At 44.6% G+C, this 18,807-nt stretch overlaps 1 protein-coding gene across 1 annotated transcript; it reads left to right on the top strand.

The window, feature by feature from the left end:
• Positions 1-1,889: 1,889 nt before the first annotated feature.
• Positions 1,890-17,649, top strand: PGLYRP3 (peptidoglycan recognition protein 3; the record flags this gene model as incomplete). The annotated part of the gene is made up of 8 exons (XM_079127692.1): positions 1,890-1,950; positions 6,790-6,897; positions 7,754-7,955; positions 10,547-10,665; positions 11,832-11,984; positions 13,067-13,265; positions 16,007-16,125; positions 16,789-17,649. The coding sequence occupies 8 exons, from the start codon at positions 1,890-1,892 to the stop codon at positions 16,965-16,967; spliced, it is 1,140 nt and encodes a 379-aa protein (XP_078983818.1). The 3' UTR covers positions 16,968-17,649.
• Between the last annotated feature and the right edge of the window lie 1,158 nt (positions 17,650-18,807).

The raw sequence follows: 18,807 nt of genomic DNA, 5'->3' as shown, positions 1-18,807 counted from the left end.
TTATTATAGTTGTTTTTCTAGAGAAATAAATAACATATTAAGTACAATCTTTACCTGTGGAAGGCACACCCTCCATTATTCTCATACAAATACATCTGGGTTAGAAGTAACCTTCCCTCAGATTTTCTACCAGTGAATCCCTTCGGTGTCCTTTAATCTGTATTTGGGGACCTCAGGACTCTACTTATTTTCCTTGCTCTATTTGTGCTGCCACCATCCCCCATTATCCCTTGGATTTCTTTTCTGCCAAGTCTTGACTTCAGAGTGAGAAAATCTCATTGATTCTTCCCAACTTGCTGTTCTAAAGACGAGCTTACATACGATTCTTACTTTAAGGGCTTAACTATTAATCATGGTAGTAAAGCATTCAGAGTCATAAATAAAAATTTCAGACATGAGGCTGCTGCCGAGGTTTAAGAAATATATAATGTGGCATCCAGCATTTCACCAACTACAACTTCTGATCCTCTTGCTACATGTCTGACCTTGAGGACCTTGTCCAGGGTTCACTGTGTCTCTGGAGAATGGAGCTCACTCAGTATGTCTCCTTCAGAGGTCAACAGGCTTATGAGGCTCCAGGTTCTGGGAGAGATCTTTCCAGCTTCTGTTCCTGAAGTGCATGGTCTGGCCAATCAGTGTGTAGGACATGTGGCTATTCAAGTGACCTCTCAGGTGGGCAGAGTACTTTTTAGGACCTCTGGCCTGAGCATTCCCACTTTGAAGGACTGCAACTAAGATGACTTTTGCAGAGCGTTACAGAAAGTCTCATGTGTAAATCTATTCTGAGAAGGTTTAGGGGGACCAGGGCTGAAAACTGAGGGCGCCTGTCAGGAATGGATAAGGAGGTAGAAAGGTTTCGTTTGTGTCAGGGAAGTTTGATCCGCGGTGGGGGTGGGTGATGAATGGCCATGATGACTCTACAGAGTTAGAAGTACTGATGATGGCACGTTGTGGGCAGCCTCCTGAGAAGGTATTTCTCTCCTTCCATCCTGACCCCGCTAGGGACCTTGGGTGAAGGGGGCTGGGTGGGAGTGTAGGTGAATGATCTCAATCTACAGCCTTCAGCTCCTGGAGCAGATTCATCTATAAGGGTACCAAGTTTCCAGATGCCAGGGATACAGCCCACAGGTCCCACAGGGTCCCTCAGGTTGGCCAGGGATGAGGAATGAGCTCAGGGAAAGTTGGGCAATCTCGTCCTTTCCCAGGGAGGAGGTTCCTGGGCTTATTCTCAGGGCGGGTCCCGAGGTGTTCCCAGCCCAGTCTGATCTCACCCGAGTTCCTCTGGCTGCTGTGGACCGAGCCAGCTTTGGGCCTCAGACCTCTGCCCTCTGCCCTCTGTCTTTTTTGAGGGATCCTGGGCTTGCTTTCTTTTTCTCCCTGGGAAGCCAGAGCCTGCTGAGTGGGTCATTCCCAGGGAAGGAGCGCCCTCTAGTGCTGAGGAGAGTGAAGGCTGGAGGAGGAGGCACCAGTTGGAAGAGGGGAGTGTCAGAGGCCAAGTCTGAAAGAAAAGAAGCTGCCAGCCAATGAGGAGCGAGTGGACTGCACCCTGACCTGCTGCTGGGCCAGGACAGCGCAGGGTTCTGTAGGTATTTCTGAGTCTGAGTGTTTCTTCTTCAGAATCCCTCTCCCGAAGAAGAAACTGGACTCTATCAGGTTAAAATGTGAACACGGTAGAGAAAGTTCCCCTGATCCCTGCTCTTGAACTCTTCTTTCAGATAAGAAAACTTTCTCTATTCTCCATTTTTCTATATGAGTTTGGTACTAGCACTCCTTGATCTTTCTTGCTAAGGCTGTGGGTCTTGGGGTTTCCTCTATACAATTCCTTTCCTTTCTGTTGAATCCGTTATGTCTCACTTGTCTCCTGTTCTGCTATTTATTTAAGTGTAGAGATGTATGGTAATGTGAGCCAGGCTCCAGCCTACCCTGCCAGCTCCGTGTCTGCAGCTCCAGGTGCGGGTGGGAGACACCATCAGTTTTGGCCCTGGCCAGATGAAGGCTGGGCTCAGGTCTTGAAACTTCAGTTGTATGATGTGACAGGGGTGGATCAGGAGTTGTGACATTAACATTCATGGTTGGGAAATCAGCACCATTAAGTGATGAGCATCTAAATCTCCTCTTGATCAGGACTGGCAGTGGCTTCTAGGACCTTTGCAGGAGGCCAGCTCCTTTTCTTGGAGACCAGCTACAGGGATTCAGCCTTGGGAAAGTTAATCCTTATGACTTGTTTGGATAATGAGGAAGGCTGAACACTGTCCTGTGTGGGAAGCCATCCTTATCTAGCAGAATCAGATGGTTCCCTGTCTAGTTCCCCTAAGAGAATGGGTTCCCTAACTCTACCCTATCCTGTCCATCACAGAAGAAGCTCTTCCTGGTCTTGGCCCCCTTTACCTGTGTGTCTATAAATAAAAGAGGGTTGGGCTACTCCATGTTGTTAGAGGCCAGAGCTGGTGTGGCCAACCCATCATGCCCCCTCTCACTTAAAAGGAGTATTGGCTCTTGTGTGTTTATTGAGTAGATAAGTTTATGGGTAATTGACTGATTTATAGCCAACATAATCCTTTGGCAGTTAAACCCTTTTCTCATCCACACATGACGTGGTTTAGAGACCCCCACAGTCCTGTATACTTGTTCAGTGGCTGCTTCATTTGTGATGGGCTCATTTTGTCTTTAGTGTACAGTTTTCCTAAATGAATGAAATCCTGGGTGTTATTTGTTACAAGGTTGCTTGTCCTGATCCAAGAAGCTTGGATCTTTAACTCTTAGGCTGTGGTTCTAAAAATTTTCAATCTGGAGACTGTAGTATTAAATGAACCTTGGAAGGTGATGATCTATCCCATTGTATCTGAAACCTCCTTTTGCAGTTTCTCAATTGTTGATGTTTTGGTTGACAGATTGATATTCAATATTGATTGAACATGAGTAAGCAATTCACTTCTGCCTGAAAAAGCAGAAAAAAATTCCTGGAACTGATGATGTTGGAACCATAGTGATTCTGTAGTTTATCTTCTAGGGCCACATGGAGAATCTCTACCATCAGAAACTCAGGCAGGTTGTGGTTTCAGGCAGAGGCCCTGGAGTCAGGCAGACCTAAGTAGTAGGGGTTGGTTCTGGGTAGTTGGGTGTGTTAGTCAGCTTTTCAGCACTGTGACAAAATACCTGAGAAAAATAACCTAAAGGAGGAAAGATTTATTTTGATTCATGATCTCAGTTCATGGTCAGCTGATTCCACTGCTGTGGTGGGCCTTTGGTGAGGGAGACCATCATGATTAGATACGCCCATGATCATAAGATTAGAGTTCTAATGATTCAAATACTTGCCTAGAGCCCCACCTTTCAACATTGCTACACTGGAGACTAAGTTTTCAACATGTGAGACTTTGGGGAACTTTGTAGATCCAAATCATAACATTGGGGAAATTTGAGCAAATGACTTAAACTGCTTCTAGGCTCAGTTTCCTGATGGTAGGTATGGATCTCACAGGTCACTGAGACTTAATGAAATGGTCTGTGGAGTCTTCAGAAAATACCTGGACCATAGAAGGTGATCAGTAACTGCTGTCATAATTCTCATTTCCTAATGTTAAGATTTGGATCTACATTGTCTCCTAAAGGCCCATATGTTGAAGGCTTCATCCCCAGGGTAGCAATGTTCACTTGGGGCTTTTGGGAAGTGATTGGGTCATGAAGGCTCTGATCTTATCAATAGATTAATCCATCTATACTCATAGTTGAGTGGACTATTGGGCGATGGCAGAAACTGTAGGAGGAGGGACCTAGTTAAAGGGAGGGGGTCCTTGAGGGCAGAACTTTGGGGACGATATCCTGAGGACAACTGAGCGTCTGTCAGAGATCTTTGTAGAGTAGAGAACTGAATTGAATGACTTTACACTCCTCTGATTCTCCTACGGTGGACAGTATGAAGACCAAGACAGCCTCCACTTGTCATTTGATCCATCTGAACCTCAGTGTTCTTATATAAAAATGGAGTTCAGTTCTATCTTACAGGAATTTTATAAGGAATAGATATAAAATTGAAGCATTAGATGTGAAAATAGCCACACAGGATAGATTTTATAATAAATAAATGTGAGAACGCTAATGTCTATGTCTAATGCCACAACTCCCCACCCATTAATGTCCTCACATTTATTGAGCACCTGGTGTGTGAAGGGGACCCTGAAAAACCTGAGCCAGGTGCTGGCCCTCAGGAGGCCCTCAGGAAGCAGATAGGGGTATCAGTGGTAGGTGAGTGTTCTACCCAAGGAGAGAGCATGTCGTATTAACTGTCAGTGTCTCTCCAGGATCACTGCCCTCCCAGGGCACCTGCACTCTGTTGGTGACCTGAGACCACATGAGGATGCTGCCCAGGCTTCTTGTCTTATTTGCTCTGAGTCTCCAGGCCTGGGGTAAGTTCTCTTTCCTGGTATCAGAAGTGCTTTTGGTGAGTGACAAATGACATTCTTAAGTTGAATAACAGAAATGCCCCAGAGCTCCTCCTTTGCTAGAGGGTAGTGTAGCTTTTCAATTTGGAGCACTGTTCTGGAACTGTTCAAATACTTTCCCTGTCATTTGCTATGATCTTCAACAGGTTAGTCAGTATCTTTGCATTTTATTTGCTTCCATGGTAGAAGAATAATATTGCTCTTTTCTTAGAGTTGTTGGAGGATTAGATACAAAGTGTGAGACATTTAGCATAATGCTCAAGTAATAAACATTATGTAATTTCTGGCTATAATTTAATTGTCTTATCATCATTATTATACCAATCATGGTTAAACCCAGCACTGGGGTTGATAATTGTAAATAAATGCAAATTCCTTCAGAGTAGCAGTGCCCTTTACTACATCAGCATATTTCTTATAATTTCGTACATGTGATTAGACACTTAGCAAATGCTCAATACATAAATGCTATCGAATCAAAAAGGAACTGGTTTTGGTAATTCTTAAATACTGGACATGTTTTCATGTTGTATTACATCCATAGTTACTGTTTAGAAATAATGATGATATATTAGAACTCTCTCTCTGCCTCCTGTTACTTAGACAATTTAATGAGTTACTTAAGAGTTTGTTACGGTTTAGATATGAGATGTCCTGCAAAAGCTTATGTATGAGATAATGTAAGAACGTTTAGAGGTGAAATAATTGGGTTGTGACAGCCTAACTTAATCAGTGTATTAATCCCTGATAGGGATTAACTGGGTGGTAGAGAGGGTGTGGCTGGAGGAGGTGGGCCATTGGGGGCATGCCCTTGGGGTATATATTTTGTCCCTGGAAAGTCGATCTCTTTCTGTTTCCTGGTGTGAGGTCCTGAGCTGCATTCCTCCACCACGTGCTTCCACCACGATGTTCTGCCTCATCTCTGGCCTAGAGCAATGGAGTTGGCCTTCTATGGACTGAGAACTCTGAAACCATGAGGGCAAAATAAACTTTTCCTCCTCTAAAATTGTTCTTGTCAGGTCTCTTGGTTTCAGCAGTGTAAAAGCTGACTGAAACAGGGTTCATATTGGAGAAACACAGATCAGGGTAAACATAGTTTAGTCTTCCATTTTAAGAATGGGGAAACTGAGGCCCTGATGGGGAAGGAACTTGCTCAAGTGAGACAGTGGGCCTCACTGGTCTCCTGTTCCTGCTCTATACCTGTCCTGCCCATGTGGTGTAGGCTCAGGCCTGATGGCTGTTTTTCTACTCTGAAGGCCCTGTGGATTTCATTTGTAAATCATTTGTAAATCTCCAGGGCCACCACCTCTCTTCTCATATCCTGTTTCCTTGCAGCTGTGGACTCCTTCCTTGAAGAGACAGGCTCTTGTCCTAAGTTTTTGTCCTGCTGCCCAGTATACCTTGGCTTGGGATCATGCATTTGCTTTTGATTTCTAAGGGTCATGCGTTAGCTCCTAATTTCTAAGGACAGAATCCTAGAACCCAGTGGACACCCTCAAGGACTTTGTCTTATAGATAGAGAAATAGGCCTCTCTGAGGTAGAGGCTTGCCCAAGTTTATCTGACATCTCTGGGGAGGCTGCAGAGGGTGTTGGTCATGAACTGAAGCTCTGGGTTCAGAGTCTGGTGGAAATCTAAGTTCACTGCTTAAAATCTGTATTGTGTTAGATGAGTCACTCAACTGCACTGAGCCTCAGTTTCCCATCTGTGGAGAGGCAGTGGTTATTTTGCTTTGCTTATCTCATGAAGTTGTTCTAAGCCACAATTCTGATGGTGTACTTGAGGGGGCTTTGTCATCACACAGCTGGCCTGTGGGAAGTGATGTTGGGGACAATACTGCTGCTGCTGGTTGTTATTGCTCTCATGGGCTCTGGGGATGAGGACAAGTTGGCACTGACTAATCCTCAATATGATTTGTATTTTGAGAGCAGGCACATGACCCATGTATTTCTCCATTTTAAGAAATTTTTATGACACCCATAGGTGCCTAATACAAGTATTAAGTGTTAACTCAAAATAATGGCCCCCAATGGATGCATTAGTAGGTATGCAGGTGAACCAGGAAAGCTGCCCTGTTTAGATAAGGAGCAGGAGAGACTGCTGTGCTCTTGGAATGGAGGGGGATTGGAGCAGGACTGGATGAATAAAATCCTCCTTGGGGCTGATGTGGGAGGCAGGAGCAGACTGAGACCAAAATTGTCCATGGTTCTCCTTCATTGCTTCCTAGAAGATGTTGTGGGCCTTGAGAGGCTGAAAGACTGTGGGCTGTGGGGTGGGGATGTCTGGATGTGCCTCTGAGCATGCTGGCTAGGTGTTCTCTGAGGACCAACACCTATGAGCCTTTGCAGGAAATGGCCCACAGTTCTCCTGGGATGAAACTGAAGACAAAAGAATCTCAGAGAAACTTCTGGACCTGTTTATCAGCATCTCACAGCTCATTCACAAGAGTCAGAATGGTGAGTTTGTTTGGGAATTGTCTGGGGTTTCTCAGGACTTGATAATCCAGGCTGGGAGTGGGTAAGCAGGGCAGAGTTCCCAAGGGGCTCATCTGTCAATGACTTCCATGGACTGTCCTGAGTCCTTAGGTAAAAGTGGGTTCCTTGGTCTAAGGAGAGGAAAAGAAGAGAAAACACAAGAGAAGAAAGAGAGGAGAGAAAAACCAGGTAGAAAAGACACATTCCTCACTCCCCAGATCCCAGAGTAAGAAAGCTATCCCTCAGAGAGCTCCTGGGGCTTTTAAGATGAGGAGAGAGAAATGGACCCCTCTGGGAGCCTGCAGTCCCATGTGGGGATCTTGTAGCCCTGTCCCTGGAGAGTTTTCATCTGGAAGAATCTTCTACCCTATGTGCTTGGAACTTCCTGTGGGCTCTGGAGCCCCTAGCTGAGGAGACTGTCAGAACTTCCTTCAGAGAGTCACTAATCTGAGTGAACACATGAGGAGAATCAGGGGTCAGTGCTGTTGAGGGAAACACATCCTAAAGATTCATGATAAGGTGCTTCAAGAGAAGGCAGCTCAGAACTTCAGGGCTGCGTGTGGAATGTTGGCTAGGGATGTTTTAAAGGAGGGGAGTTCATACAGGCCAGAGAGGAGGCCAGAAGAGTCCAGAGGCATGTAAGGGGAGATTGTCTGGGGACTGACCTGACTTCCCAGGCTGAGTGAAAGTATGTCTGGGTGTTCATTGAGCCCAGATGGAGATATGGCTATGAAGTTCAAGTGAGGCTGCAGGGAGTAAAGGTCTCCCCTAGGGCCCCTTTCCTTGCAGCCAGACTGTGTTGGGCCTGCTGTATGCCATCTGATAGTCTCCCCTGCAGGCTTTCCCACCATAGTCTCCCGCAAGGAATGGGGGGCAAAACCACTCACCTGCCGGGCCCCACTGAGACCACCTGTGGCCTTCCTCATCATGGAACAGCTCACTGGGATGGAGTGCCAGGAGCAGACCATCTGCAGTGAGATGCTGCGGGGCTTACAGTTCCATTCTGTCCACATCAAAGGCTGGTGTGACATGGCGTTCAAGTAAGTGGCCAGTTGTGTCCCCAAAGCCCGTATCCAAAGATATTTCCCATCTCCCTTCCTCCCCTTCTTCCTATTTTCTGGTCTTCAATTATGTTACTTTTATAATGAATAAAAAATAGTTAAAAGGAGATCAAACAAAATCCACAATCCTCCAGAGGTCATTAGGAGGGGCAACTCTGAGACATTTCCTCATGTAGTCTTTGACCCTGGAAAATCCTGAAAAGAAATGAGGAAGGTTGTGTAATAGTTACAGATGCACCTTGGAAGCGCACCAAACATTACAGTTCACAAAGGTCTTCACAAATATTACACAGATAGGCCCTCCTATCTATTTGGAAGATTGGGTACAAGAAACCGTACCTTCTTTATTTCCACCTGAGAATGCTGTGACTTAGAGAAATTGACACACAACATGTACCCAGGATAGCATCTAGACTGCCTATAGTCTAGCCCTGTCCCCTCCAACCCCACAGCAGGGAGGACCTGTGCAGTGAAGTCCTACTTATTACCTTGAAGGGCCACTCCAGGATCACACAGGGAGGAGTGGGCATCAGGAATGGTGAGGAGGAGGACCTCATGCTAAAGCGAGTGTGCACTTATACACTGTTGAGAATGTGAATTAGTACAACCACTACAGGGGTCAATATGGAGGTTCCTCAAAAGACTAGGAACGGAACCACCACAGGTGGTTACTACCCCTCAGTATTTATCCTAAAGAATTAAAGTCAGTAGAATATAGCAATGTATACATAACCCATGTTTATAGTAGCACAATTCACAATAGCTGAACTATGAAACTGGTCTAGGTGGCCATTAACAAGTGAATGGCTAGAGAAAACATAGGATATATATGCAATGGAGTTTTATTCACCTAGAGGAAAGACATGATGTCATTTGCAGGAAAATGGATAAAACTTGAGAGCATTACGTTAAGTGAAATAAGACAAACTCAGTTTGTTTTCTCTCATATGTGTGAGTTAGAGAGAAAAAAGGAAAAAAAATTGTGGGAAGATCTATCTCATGAATTTAGAAGTGAGACAAGTAGAGGAAAGGAATGGGGTGGGGAGGGGAATGAAACTGACCAAAAGTGTCTCACGTGCAGGTATGAATATATCATAATGTATCTCACTATTATGTATAATTATAATGCATGAATAAAAAAAAAGAAAAAAAGAAAAACGTGAGACTGAAAGATCTTTGCTCTGTGTATTGAGTATCTACTCTAAGGATCATATTGGAGGCCAGGCACCTTTTCTCATTTAGTCCAATCTCTATGGATATCAGTATGGAGGTTCCTCAGAGGACTAGGAATAGAGCCACCATATGGTTCCATTTAAACTATTTGTCTAGAAAGAGAGTTGGAATGGGATTTTCTCTTACAGAATCCTAAAGGCAAATAGAAATGACATCTGAATTATCCAATTTGGAAAGGATAATCCACGCCCTCTTGTTTATTCATTTTAAAACACAAATAAATGATAACATCTCGAAACCTTGGTTGTAGCCACCAGCATTCCTAGGATTGTAGGGCATCCTGGCTCACCCTCTGAGGATGCTGTTTTGACTTTATTGACTAGAGTGCTTTTGCTGTCCCTGCTTCTCGTACCTCTACTGCCCTGCAGTTGTCACTACAGCATTGTCTACTTAAGCCACAGTATGTGTGATTTCAGCCACTACATCTGCAAGTCGGGTTTCTGCATTGACAATTTAACAATCTCCACTTTTTACAGTGCAGCTGACTGTAGCCCTGAGGGACTATTCACATTGGACTCACCTAAAGCTGCTGCAAAAGTGACAGAGGAATCTACCAAAAATACAAGCGAGGGAAATGGTGGACATGCTTGGGCTCCCAACCTGTTCCTCATTGTGAGGTGGAAAGGCAGCTTGACTCAATGCAGGGTCTCTATTTGACTTTGGGGAAGTAAATGTTCCTTCAGTGTTCAGTTAGCTTTGGAAACTCATGATCTAGTAAAAGCTCAATATGGCAAGACTTGTGAGAATATGAATTCTGAAGACTGGAATGTGGAGGATGAGCATATATAAATAGGCAGAAATAAATGAAGAGGTAGAATAAAAATAAACATACACTGGATTTCAAAGTGAACTGAAAAAAAAAAAAAAAAGAGAACTATTTAGCTATTCTAAAAAAGTTTCTATGATAAAGAAGAGCTTAAATGAATTCCTAAGGAGAAACTGAAGAAAAAGTCACTTTAAAGGAACTCGTGAGTGTCAGGTCATTGTTTGAAAGAATGTTCAAGTGCTTGGCCCTGCAATTTAAAAACACAATGAATTAATACTTAAGCCCTTGAAAATATTGAACACATGTCTTTGAAAGTCACACATTTAAATTCCACTTTGAAATAAAGTGAGATTCTGGAGAGCACATGTAAGTTAAGTCACAACAAAAATTGAAGTATATTCCTCTCTTAGAGGTCTAACATTGGTCATTCTGTCCCCCTACTATGCTTATGTTATTGACGTGTAGCACTTATTTATGAGCATCTAGAATTCCATTTACCATTTGGGGATTAGTGAGAGGTTTTTGGTTATGGAGATTTACCCTTATTTACCCATATTTCCTTGTTTGGCAGCTTCCTAGTTGGGGACGATGGCAGGGTGTACGAAGGTGTTGGCTGGAAGGTCCAAGGTTCGCACACCCAGGGCTACAACGGTGTCTCCCTGGGCCTTGCCTTCTTTGGTAATAAGATAGGTAATGGCTGTTCCCTGTGGACCCTTTTCCAGAGAGTGGTCTACAGCCCTCTTCCCTTTCCTAGTCTCAACACTCTTACCTTTTCAGCCTACATCATGCTTGTCTTCTCTGATAATCATTTGTCTCTTGAAGTTCTTTTCTCCGATGGATTCTGTGACATGTTCTCTTCCTCTTCCCTGGTCTGACTCTTGTAACATTGCTGAAGCTACCATGGACATTGCCACCATGGACATTGCTGGAGCTCACAGTTATTGCCATCAGTTCTGGGATCTGAAGTTATCTGAAACCGATGCCCTAACATGATTTCTTTCTCCTTCCTTCCTTCCTTCCTTCCTTCCTTCCTTCCTTCCTTCCTTCCTTCCTTCCTTCCTTCCTTCCTTCCTTCCTTTCTTTCTTTCTTTCTTTCTTTCTTTCTTTCTTTCTCTCTCTCTCTCTCTCTCTCTCTCTCTCTTGCTCTCTCTCTCTCTCTTTCTTTCTTTCTTTCTTTCTTGCTGGGGATTGCACCCAGGGCCTTGTGCATGCAAGGCAAAAACTCTACCAACTGAGCTATATCCCCAGCCCAACATGGCTTATTTATTCTTCCAGTGTCTTCCACTGGTAGAAACCAACCAGAAGAGAGTGGGCAAAGAAGTCAGAGAGATGGAGTTTGTAGGATTCTAGCAATGTACCCTGCAAAACCAAAACAAAAGCAGAGGAGAGCACGGAGCAGGGATGGAGTTGAGAGCTATCTGGCACCTGCCAGTATCTTTTGTTGATAATTGATGTGAGTAATTGCATTTACCTCAGGGATTTCCAGTGATAACTGTGAGCTCATGTATGTAGAGAGCTTACCACATGCTTGGTCATGGCAACTACTTAATAAACACTGTCACCCTTTTCTCCATGCTAGGGCATGACCGAGTTGGTCAGGTGGGCCTTTTTTTGCATGCATCTTTTGCCTCCTTCTGGCCCTGTAGGTATACAGAGGGAGGGGATAAATAAAGCCTTAGTTTGGCACTTGGATGACGTCTGTCTGACTAGTTCTTGTCTTTTAGACCCTCTGTCCCAGCTATTGGACGTTTCCTCTCTCTCCATTCACCTGTAACTCAGGCTCAGGTGGTCATCTTATCTTCCCTAGTCCAGGTTGGACTAATGACAGTTCTGTGTTCCATGTCATTCATTTCAAGGCAGCAGCCCCAGCCCTGCAGCCTTATCAGCTGCAGGGGGCCTGATCTTCTATGCCATTCAGAAGGGTCACCTATCACCCAGGTACATTCAACCACTTCTCTTGAAAGAAGAGATTTGCCTGGCCCCTCAGCATCCAGGGCTGTCCAGTAAAGGTAAGACCCTCAATCCTACCTCAGACTCCTCCTCTTTACCACCCATACATATTTGGGAGTGCTCTTTCCTGTCAAGATCTCATGGGCTTCTTGGATCAAGAATATCTCATGCCTATCATGATGCCAAGATCTGCAAAATTCTGAGTGGGCACTGTTTTAGTCAGAGTTGTACCACTGTGACCAAAATATCCAGCAAACCAACTTAGAGGAGGAAAAGTTTATTTTGGGATCATGGTTTCAGAGGTTTGGTCCATGGTCAGCTGACTCCATTGCTATGAGACTGAGGTGAAAGGGCAGTGGTGGAGGAAAGCTGGTCACCTCATAGTAGCTGTGAATCAGGGTACAAGGAAAGGGGCCTCAGCAAAAGATGAACCCTTCCAGGGCACACCCTCAGTGACCTACCTCCTCCAGCTACACCCCACCAGCCTATACTTACCACCTGGTTAGTCCATTCAAATGAAGATGGACCAGCTAGGTTGCTGCTCGCATAATCTAATCATTTTACCCCTGAATTTTCCTGCATTAACATCGGAGTATTTGGGGGACACCTCCAATCCAAACTATTGCAGGCACTTTCCTGGTTTCTTTTATATCCTACTAGAATAATATTGCCATGACTAATTTTTAACAGCTACCATCTTCAATAATGATACATCCTTAACATTTGTAGTTTTTAAATAGATTTTAAATAGTTTCCATTTACATGTAATCGGTTCAAAAATGAGCCAATTTCTGCTTATCAGTCTTGTTACATAATATACAGTATTAGTTCTATGTACATAAACATGCAGGTATACATTGTTACTTAAAGAAAATGACCACACCTCTGTTTGACAGACAGTCTGTTCCCTTCTGCTTTTACAGTTTTCTGTAGTTATCAGAACCCTGTCCCTTGGCTTCAGCAACCTGACCCAGACAATACATTCCTGAACTTTCCAGACTCCTACAGTCAAGTTCATGTTAGGATGTGTCCATAGTGCTAGACATTGGGGTGAGACTGAGGTATAACCCACCCTGTGGTTGTGAGGTTGTTCACAAAGGAACAAAGGCAAATTCCATTTTGATTTTCCATCTTACTTCAGCTTGCCCCAGCATTACCCCACGATCTGCTTGGGAAGCCAGAGAGACACACTGCCCTCAAATGAACCTCCCAGCCAAATACGTTATCATCATCCACACTGCTGGGACAAGATGCAATGTGTCCATGGACTGCCTGAGTAGCGTCAGAGACATACAGTCCTTCCACATGGACAAACTGGACTTTTGTGACATCGGATATCAGTAAGTAGAACCAGTGGAAACATGACCCTGTCTTCTTCAGAGCTGTGGAAAGGAAGCCTGGGGAAGGAGCTGGTATTTCCTGAGTCCTGCCTTTGTGGCAGGTGCTTCGCTGAAGGCATTCTATTATTTCTTGCAAGACTCTGGACTGAGAATCATTCAGAGCAACGGTAAGGCTAGTTATATCTCTTGCACATTGTCTGCAAGTGGTTGTGAGACTCTGAAAAGAAGGCACTGGAAGCAGCAGAGATAAAGCAAACTGTGAGACCCTCAGGGAGGCCATCAAAGGCATGTGCCCTCTCTGTAGTCCTTTCTGATCAATCAGAAGCAAAGGCCCTGCTCCCCCTCCTTCTTGGTCTGGCCCAAGCCCAAATTTACTCTCTGTAATATTAGAAGGCTGCTATTGCTCAGTTTACCTTATTTATAGATACAGAATTTTTAACTTCTGTTAGTCTTTTTTGGCTCATTTCTATCATAGGGGCAACAATACATTTTCAATTTGAAGACAGAGAATGGGAGAAAAATGTGCTCTTTTGGTTCCTTTCATGCCAGCTGTAAGATGGCTAACAGAATAGCAGAAGCTACTTGGGAGATGCCTGGGAATTTCCATAGGATGGATTTAGGGTTAGTGTATGATAAATTTCATTGGTAATGTAATCACATCATTTTTTAATAATGGGGATTGATCCCAGGGGTGCTTAACCACTGAGTTACATCCCCAGCCCTATTTATTTTTTTATTTTGAGACAGAGTCTCATTAAGTTGCTTAGGGGCCTTGCTAAATTGCTGAGGCTGGCCTCAAACTTGCAATCCTCCTGCCTCAGCCTCCTGAGTCGCTGGGGTTATAAGTGTGCACCACCACACCTGGCTTAATCACAGTGAATTTTAAACTTGTTTCATTTTGCAGGATATTTTGCAATCTTGCTGTAGTTATTTAGCAGTGATAATAGAGAATTGATTATAAACTTAAAAATTCCAAATGGAAAACATCCAAAGCTGAAGGAATGTTTGTTTTCCTTTTCCATTCAATCTTTAAAAACTTGCTCCCTGTTACTTGACTTTCAAAACCTGCCATTAATTCTCTTTCTATTCTAGCCACATGATGTGCTCTTTCCAACCCTGATGTGGACTCTAACTAGGACAGAACACCCATTTACTCATCATTTTAAATTTTTTAGCCAATTACTATTATTATTTTTATTACTCATGGTGCTGGGGATTGAATACAGGGCTTCACACATGCTAGGCATGCATTCTACCAAGTAGACTACATCCCTAACCAATTTTTATTGGGTAGCTACTGTATACTTGGTGCCAGGCAAGGATGATGTGGTCCTTTTTCCCTTGTGAAATTGAGAGAGATAATAAACAAGTAAGTTCACCACAAAAGGTGGTCCAGGAACAGGATGTGCATAGGATGATTCTCTGTTCAAGACTTTGGGGGAGTGACTGGTGTCAGAGAAAGGCTTCTGGAGGGAGGGGCATCTACTATGGACATGAATAAGAAGTGGAGGCAAAGGAGGAGGGAGTAGTCCAGGTAAAGGGGAACTAAAGGGCCTGGGGTCCAGACAGAGTATGTATCTTTGAGGAACTGAAATAAATATAAATCAAACCAAAAACAGATTTCCAAGAGAGGAGTGATGAGAGATGGGGGCCTTGTAACTGATCCTGAAGATTGACTATTTGAAAGCCATGCCCCACCATAGGATAGGTATGTTAGAAAAACCTCTCCAGTACTATTTTAAGAATGGATTGGAAGAAGGCAAAAACTCTGTGTAGGGAGCTATTGCAGTGACCCGGTGACTTGGAGCAGGGTAGGCAATTGGCAGGAGAGGTAGAAGAACTTAAGAGCTATGTAGGAGACGCTTGACGGGCTTGACGGGCTATGATTAGTGGTTGGATGGGACAGGGAGAGGGAAAGGGAGGCATTCAGGATGATGCCCAGTTTTCTGACTGGGGAAACTGTGGCAGATGATGGGTTTGTTTGGACATGTGGCTTTTTTTTTTTTTTTTTTTTTTTTTTTGTACCAGAGATTGAACCCAGGGATATTTAACAAATGGGACACATCCCTAGTCTTTTTTATTTTTCATTTTGAAACATGGTCTTGCTAAGTTGCTTAGGGCCTCACTAAGTTGCTGTGACAGGCCTTGAGCTTTTGATCCTCCTGCTTCAGCCTCCCTAGTTGCTGGGATTATAGTCATGTGCCACCACACCTGAAGATGTGGCTTTTATAGGCAATGATTGAAACCATGGGAGCTGATGATTGTTCAGGGTGAATACATTGAGTGAAAAGAGAAAAGGCTAGGCCAGGGTCCCAAGGAAGACCGGAGACCCAAAGAGCACAACTTTTGGTGAAAGGAAGGTGGGATGGCAGAGAGACCCAGTGGAGCAGCAGAGTAGGGAGGATTGGGATGATATGGGCCTGTGGAAGCCTGGGGTGGAGGACATTTTGAGATCATGGTCAATGGGATCAGTGTTTTCCAGAGGTAAGTGTCCTCTGCACTGTATCAAGGAGGTCACTAGTCATCTTGGAGGGGTCAGATTCAGTGAAATGGTGAGGACAAAGGCACATTGAAGCGGATGGGATGGTGTTTTGGTTTTGGGCCTGTATGCTCATTGGCCCACAAGAGACATTCAGTCAATACATGATAAATGGATGAAAGAATGAATTAATGGAAGGAAGGAATGAAACAAATTCTGCTCCTGGGAGTGACTTTCTTTATTTTTCTTTGCCCAATTCTAGCTTCCTGGTGGGCCAGGATGGTGGAGTGTATGAGGGGGTCGGCTGGCACGTTCAAGGCTCTCACACCTATGGATACAACGATATTGCTCTAGGAATTGCCTTCATAGGCAACTTTGTAGGTAAGGGATGAACATGGGCAGAGGGGTTCTGGGTGATGAAGTCCCATGTGAAATGCCAGGGAAACGTGGGGACATGAGGCAGCATTGTGGTGCTTTTCAAAGTGGCAGTATTTTAAGGTGGATTGAGTACAGAGTGAATGTCATCAGGAGCCCCTCCCAGGCAAAACATTTATCTTAATTCGCCTATCCCTATCCCCACCCCCATTTCACTTTATGCCCATATTCAAGGCAAGCATGGGGCAAGGGAGAAAAAAAATCTTTTTTTTTTTTTTTTTTAAACTTTGGTGTTGTTATGACTTATTTGGTAAATATGTCCTCTTCCTTGGTAACCATGGCAATAATACTGCCTATGACAGTAGTAGACAATCCAGTGGTTCTGGATCTGCTCTATTCTTGCTAAGAAGTGGTGGGTCATTCTGGAATTCTACTCCAGGGCAGCTTTTATCTTACTGGAAGAAATTTTTGCCAGGAGGAATGGGGGACACAGTAACCGGTTCTCTTTCAGCGTCTGATTGCCACAGTTCCCATGAATTTGTTGGTTAGGGTGATGGTGGGATGTAGTGAGGAGAGAAAAAAGGGGAAGACTGGTATCTAGCTGCTTGTCTCTGCCCTAAACCAGCAACCTTGAGACTAAAGGATTGATGGGGTAAATGTGTTTTGCAGAAAAGCCTCCGAATGCAGCCTCACTGGACGTAGCCCAGGACCTGATCCAGTGTGCCGTGGTCAAAGGGTACCTGGACCCCAACTACCTGCTGGTGGGCCACAGTGATGTGGCTAACCTTCTGTCTCCTGGGCAGGCTTTGTACAACATCATCAAAACTTGGCCTCACTTCAAGCACTAAGGGAGGCCCCAGCTCCTGAGGCTGCTCTCCCTATGGCTGGACCTCATTGTCTGCACCTTGGACTCTGGCTCAACATCTGAGCTTCCTCTCCTACAAACCCACTTTTCTCAGGCTGAGATGCTCATGTCCTCTCTTGCTAACATCCTCCAGCATCCCCAGGCTGTAAGCTGGGCACTTATAGACCTGAGTTGAACACAGTTACCACCTGCTCAGCCAGGTGAGATGATGGGCTGGTCCCTGTCAGACTTCTCTGTCTTTTGTACTGGTCCCTCTGCCTGGTGTGCCTTCCCCTGTGGTCTTCCAGGAAGCCCCCAGCCCTCATCCATCACTCAGGCCAGGCTGTCCACTCATTCTTTCTGCTCACACATCAACTTGTACAGATTTGGATGTAGTCCATATTTAAGGGCTGTAATTATTATTATTATTTTTTTTTGCAGTGTCTGTTCTTTCTTCTGGATATGAGTTTCTCTGGGGGAGAAGCTGAGTTTTATTTATCCCTGTGTTCTCTGTTCCTGAGCAGTGTCTGGAATTTAATAGGTGCTTTAGAAGTTTGTTGAAGAAATGAATGAATAAATGAATGATCCTAGTTTCTGCTCACCTGGCCAGTTTCCTTCATCAACCCTCTTTGGGGAGCCCTTCTGGACCTGCCCCACCCCATCAGTACTCTTTCTGTCCTGTTCCCTCCCAGTTTGGAGTTCAGAGTTGTTTCTGGTGGCTTGTCTGAAATGGGTGTTGTGTCTCTAGGGTCCTATGTCCCTGTCCTCCCAGAGAACCCTGAGGGCAGGGAACACGTGCTCCTTCAGGGCCAGTGCAGGGGTTAGTCCATATAAGCTGTCCAGTGCTTGCCACCTGCTTGTACCTGGCTGGACCCTGCTAGGTGCTGGGCAGGTGGAGGACCAGGAGTCTTGGTGCTCCACAGTCCTCCCCCCTGGACTCCTTCTTCCTAAAAGGAAGTGCCATAGTTTCTGACAGAGGTAAGACAACCTATTGCTGTTCAATAGAAGCACACAGCTGTTTCTTGCTTCACTGGGCCTGATTCAAAAACAAGGGAAGAAGGGGAGGAGGAAGAAGGGGTGGAGTGAAGGGAAGGAGCCAGAAATGTGTTCTTCTCCCCCACCATACATTCCTTTGGTATTTATACTGTGTTTTGCTTTTAGAGTATTTTCACATATTTTACCACAAGGCAAGTTTTAACAGCCTCACATTTCTACAGCTCTGTGCTTTTCAAAGACTCCCTCTAAATTCAGTAGATTATCTCTGACCATTTGTTCTTTTCCCTCAGGCATCCTGGCGTGTAAGCAGGGGAAGGAATGGTTTGTCTAGAGGGTCATGTAGGTCCAGGGAGACTTGGCACTCCTTCTGATTCACAAGAGCAAAGGAAGGCAGTTGTAGGAGGGGGACTCCTGGGATAGGATGGCATCCCATCTCTCCTATGGGAGACTTCTGTCCGCCCAATGCTTCCTGTGGGTGTGGGGCTGGGCGCAGAATTTCCTGGGGAGACCTCATGAGCAGGGGTGAGTTAACAGCCCCTCCTGCAGGAGGCAGCCAAGGGGATAGACTGAGATGCCGAGAAAATGTCTCATGAAAAAGTCATTTGCTATGGTTTGAATGTGTTTCCCAAAGTTCATGTGTTAGGAATTAAGTCCCTCATTGGCAACAGTGTTGAGAGATAGAACTTTAAAAAGGCGACTAATGCATTAATCTTATTATGAGAGTGAGTTTGGTATGAAAGTAAATTCATTTCCCTCTTTCTCTCTCTCTCAAAGCATGTACACACATGCTCCCTTGCTCTTCTACATTCTGCCATGGAATGATACAGCAAAAAAGCCCCACTCAAATG

The sequence above is a fragment of the Sciurus vulgaris genome (assembly GCF_902686455.1).
Source record: "Sciurus vulgaris genome assembly, chromosome: 1".
NCBI lineage: Eukaryota > Metazoa > Chordata > Mammalia > Rodentia > Sciuridae > Sciurus > Sciurus vulgaris.
Note: the sequence above shows the minus strand (reverse complement) of the source record. Positions and strands in the feature narration are given on the sequence as shown.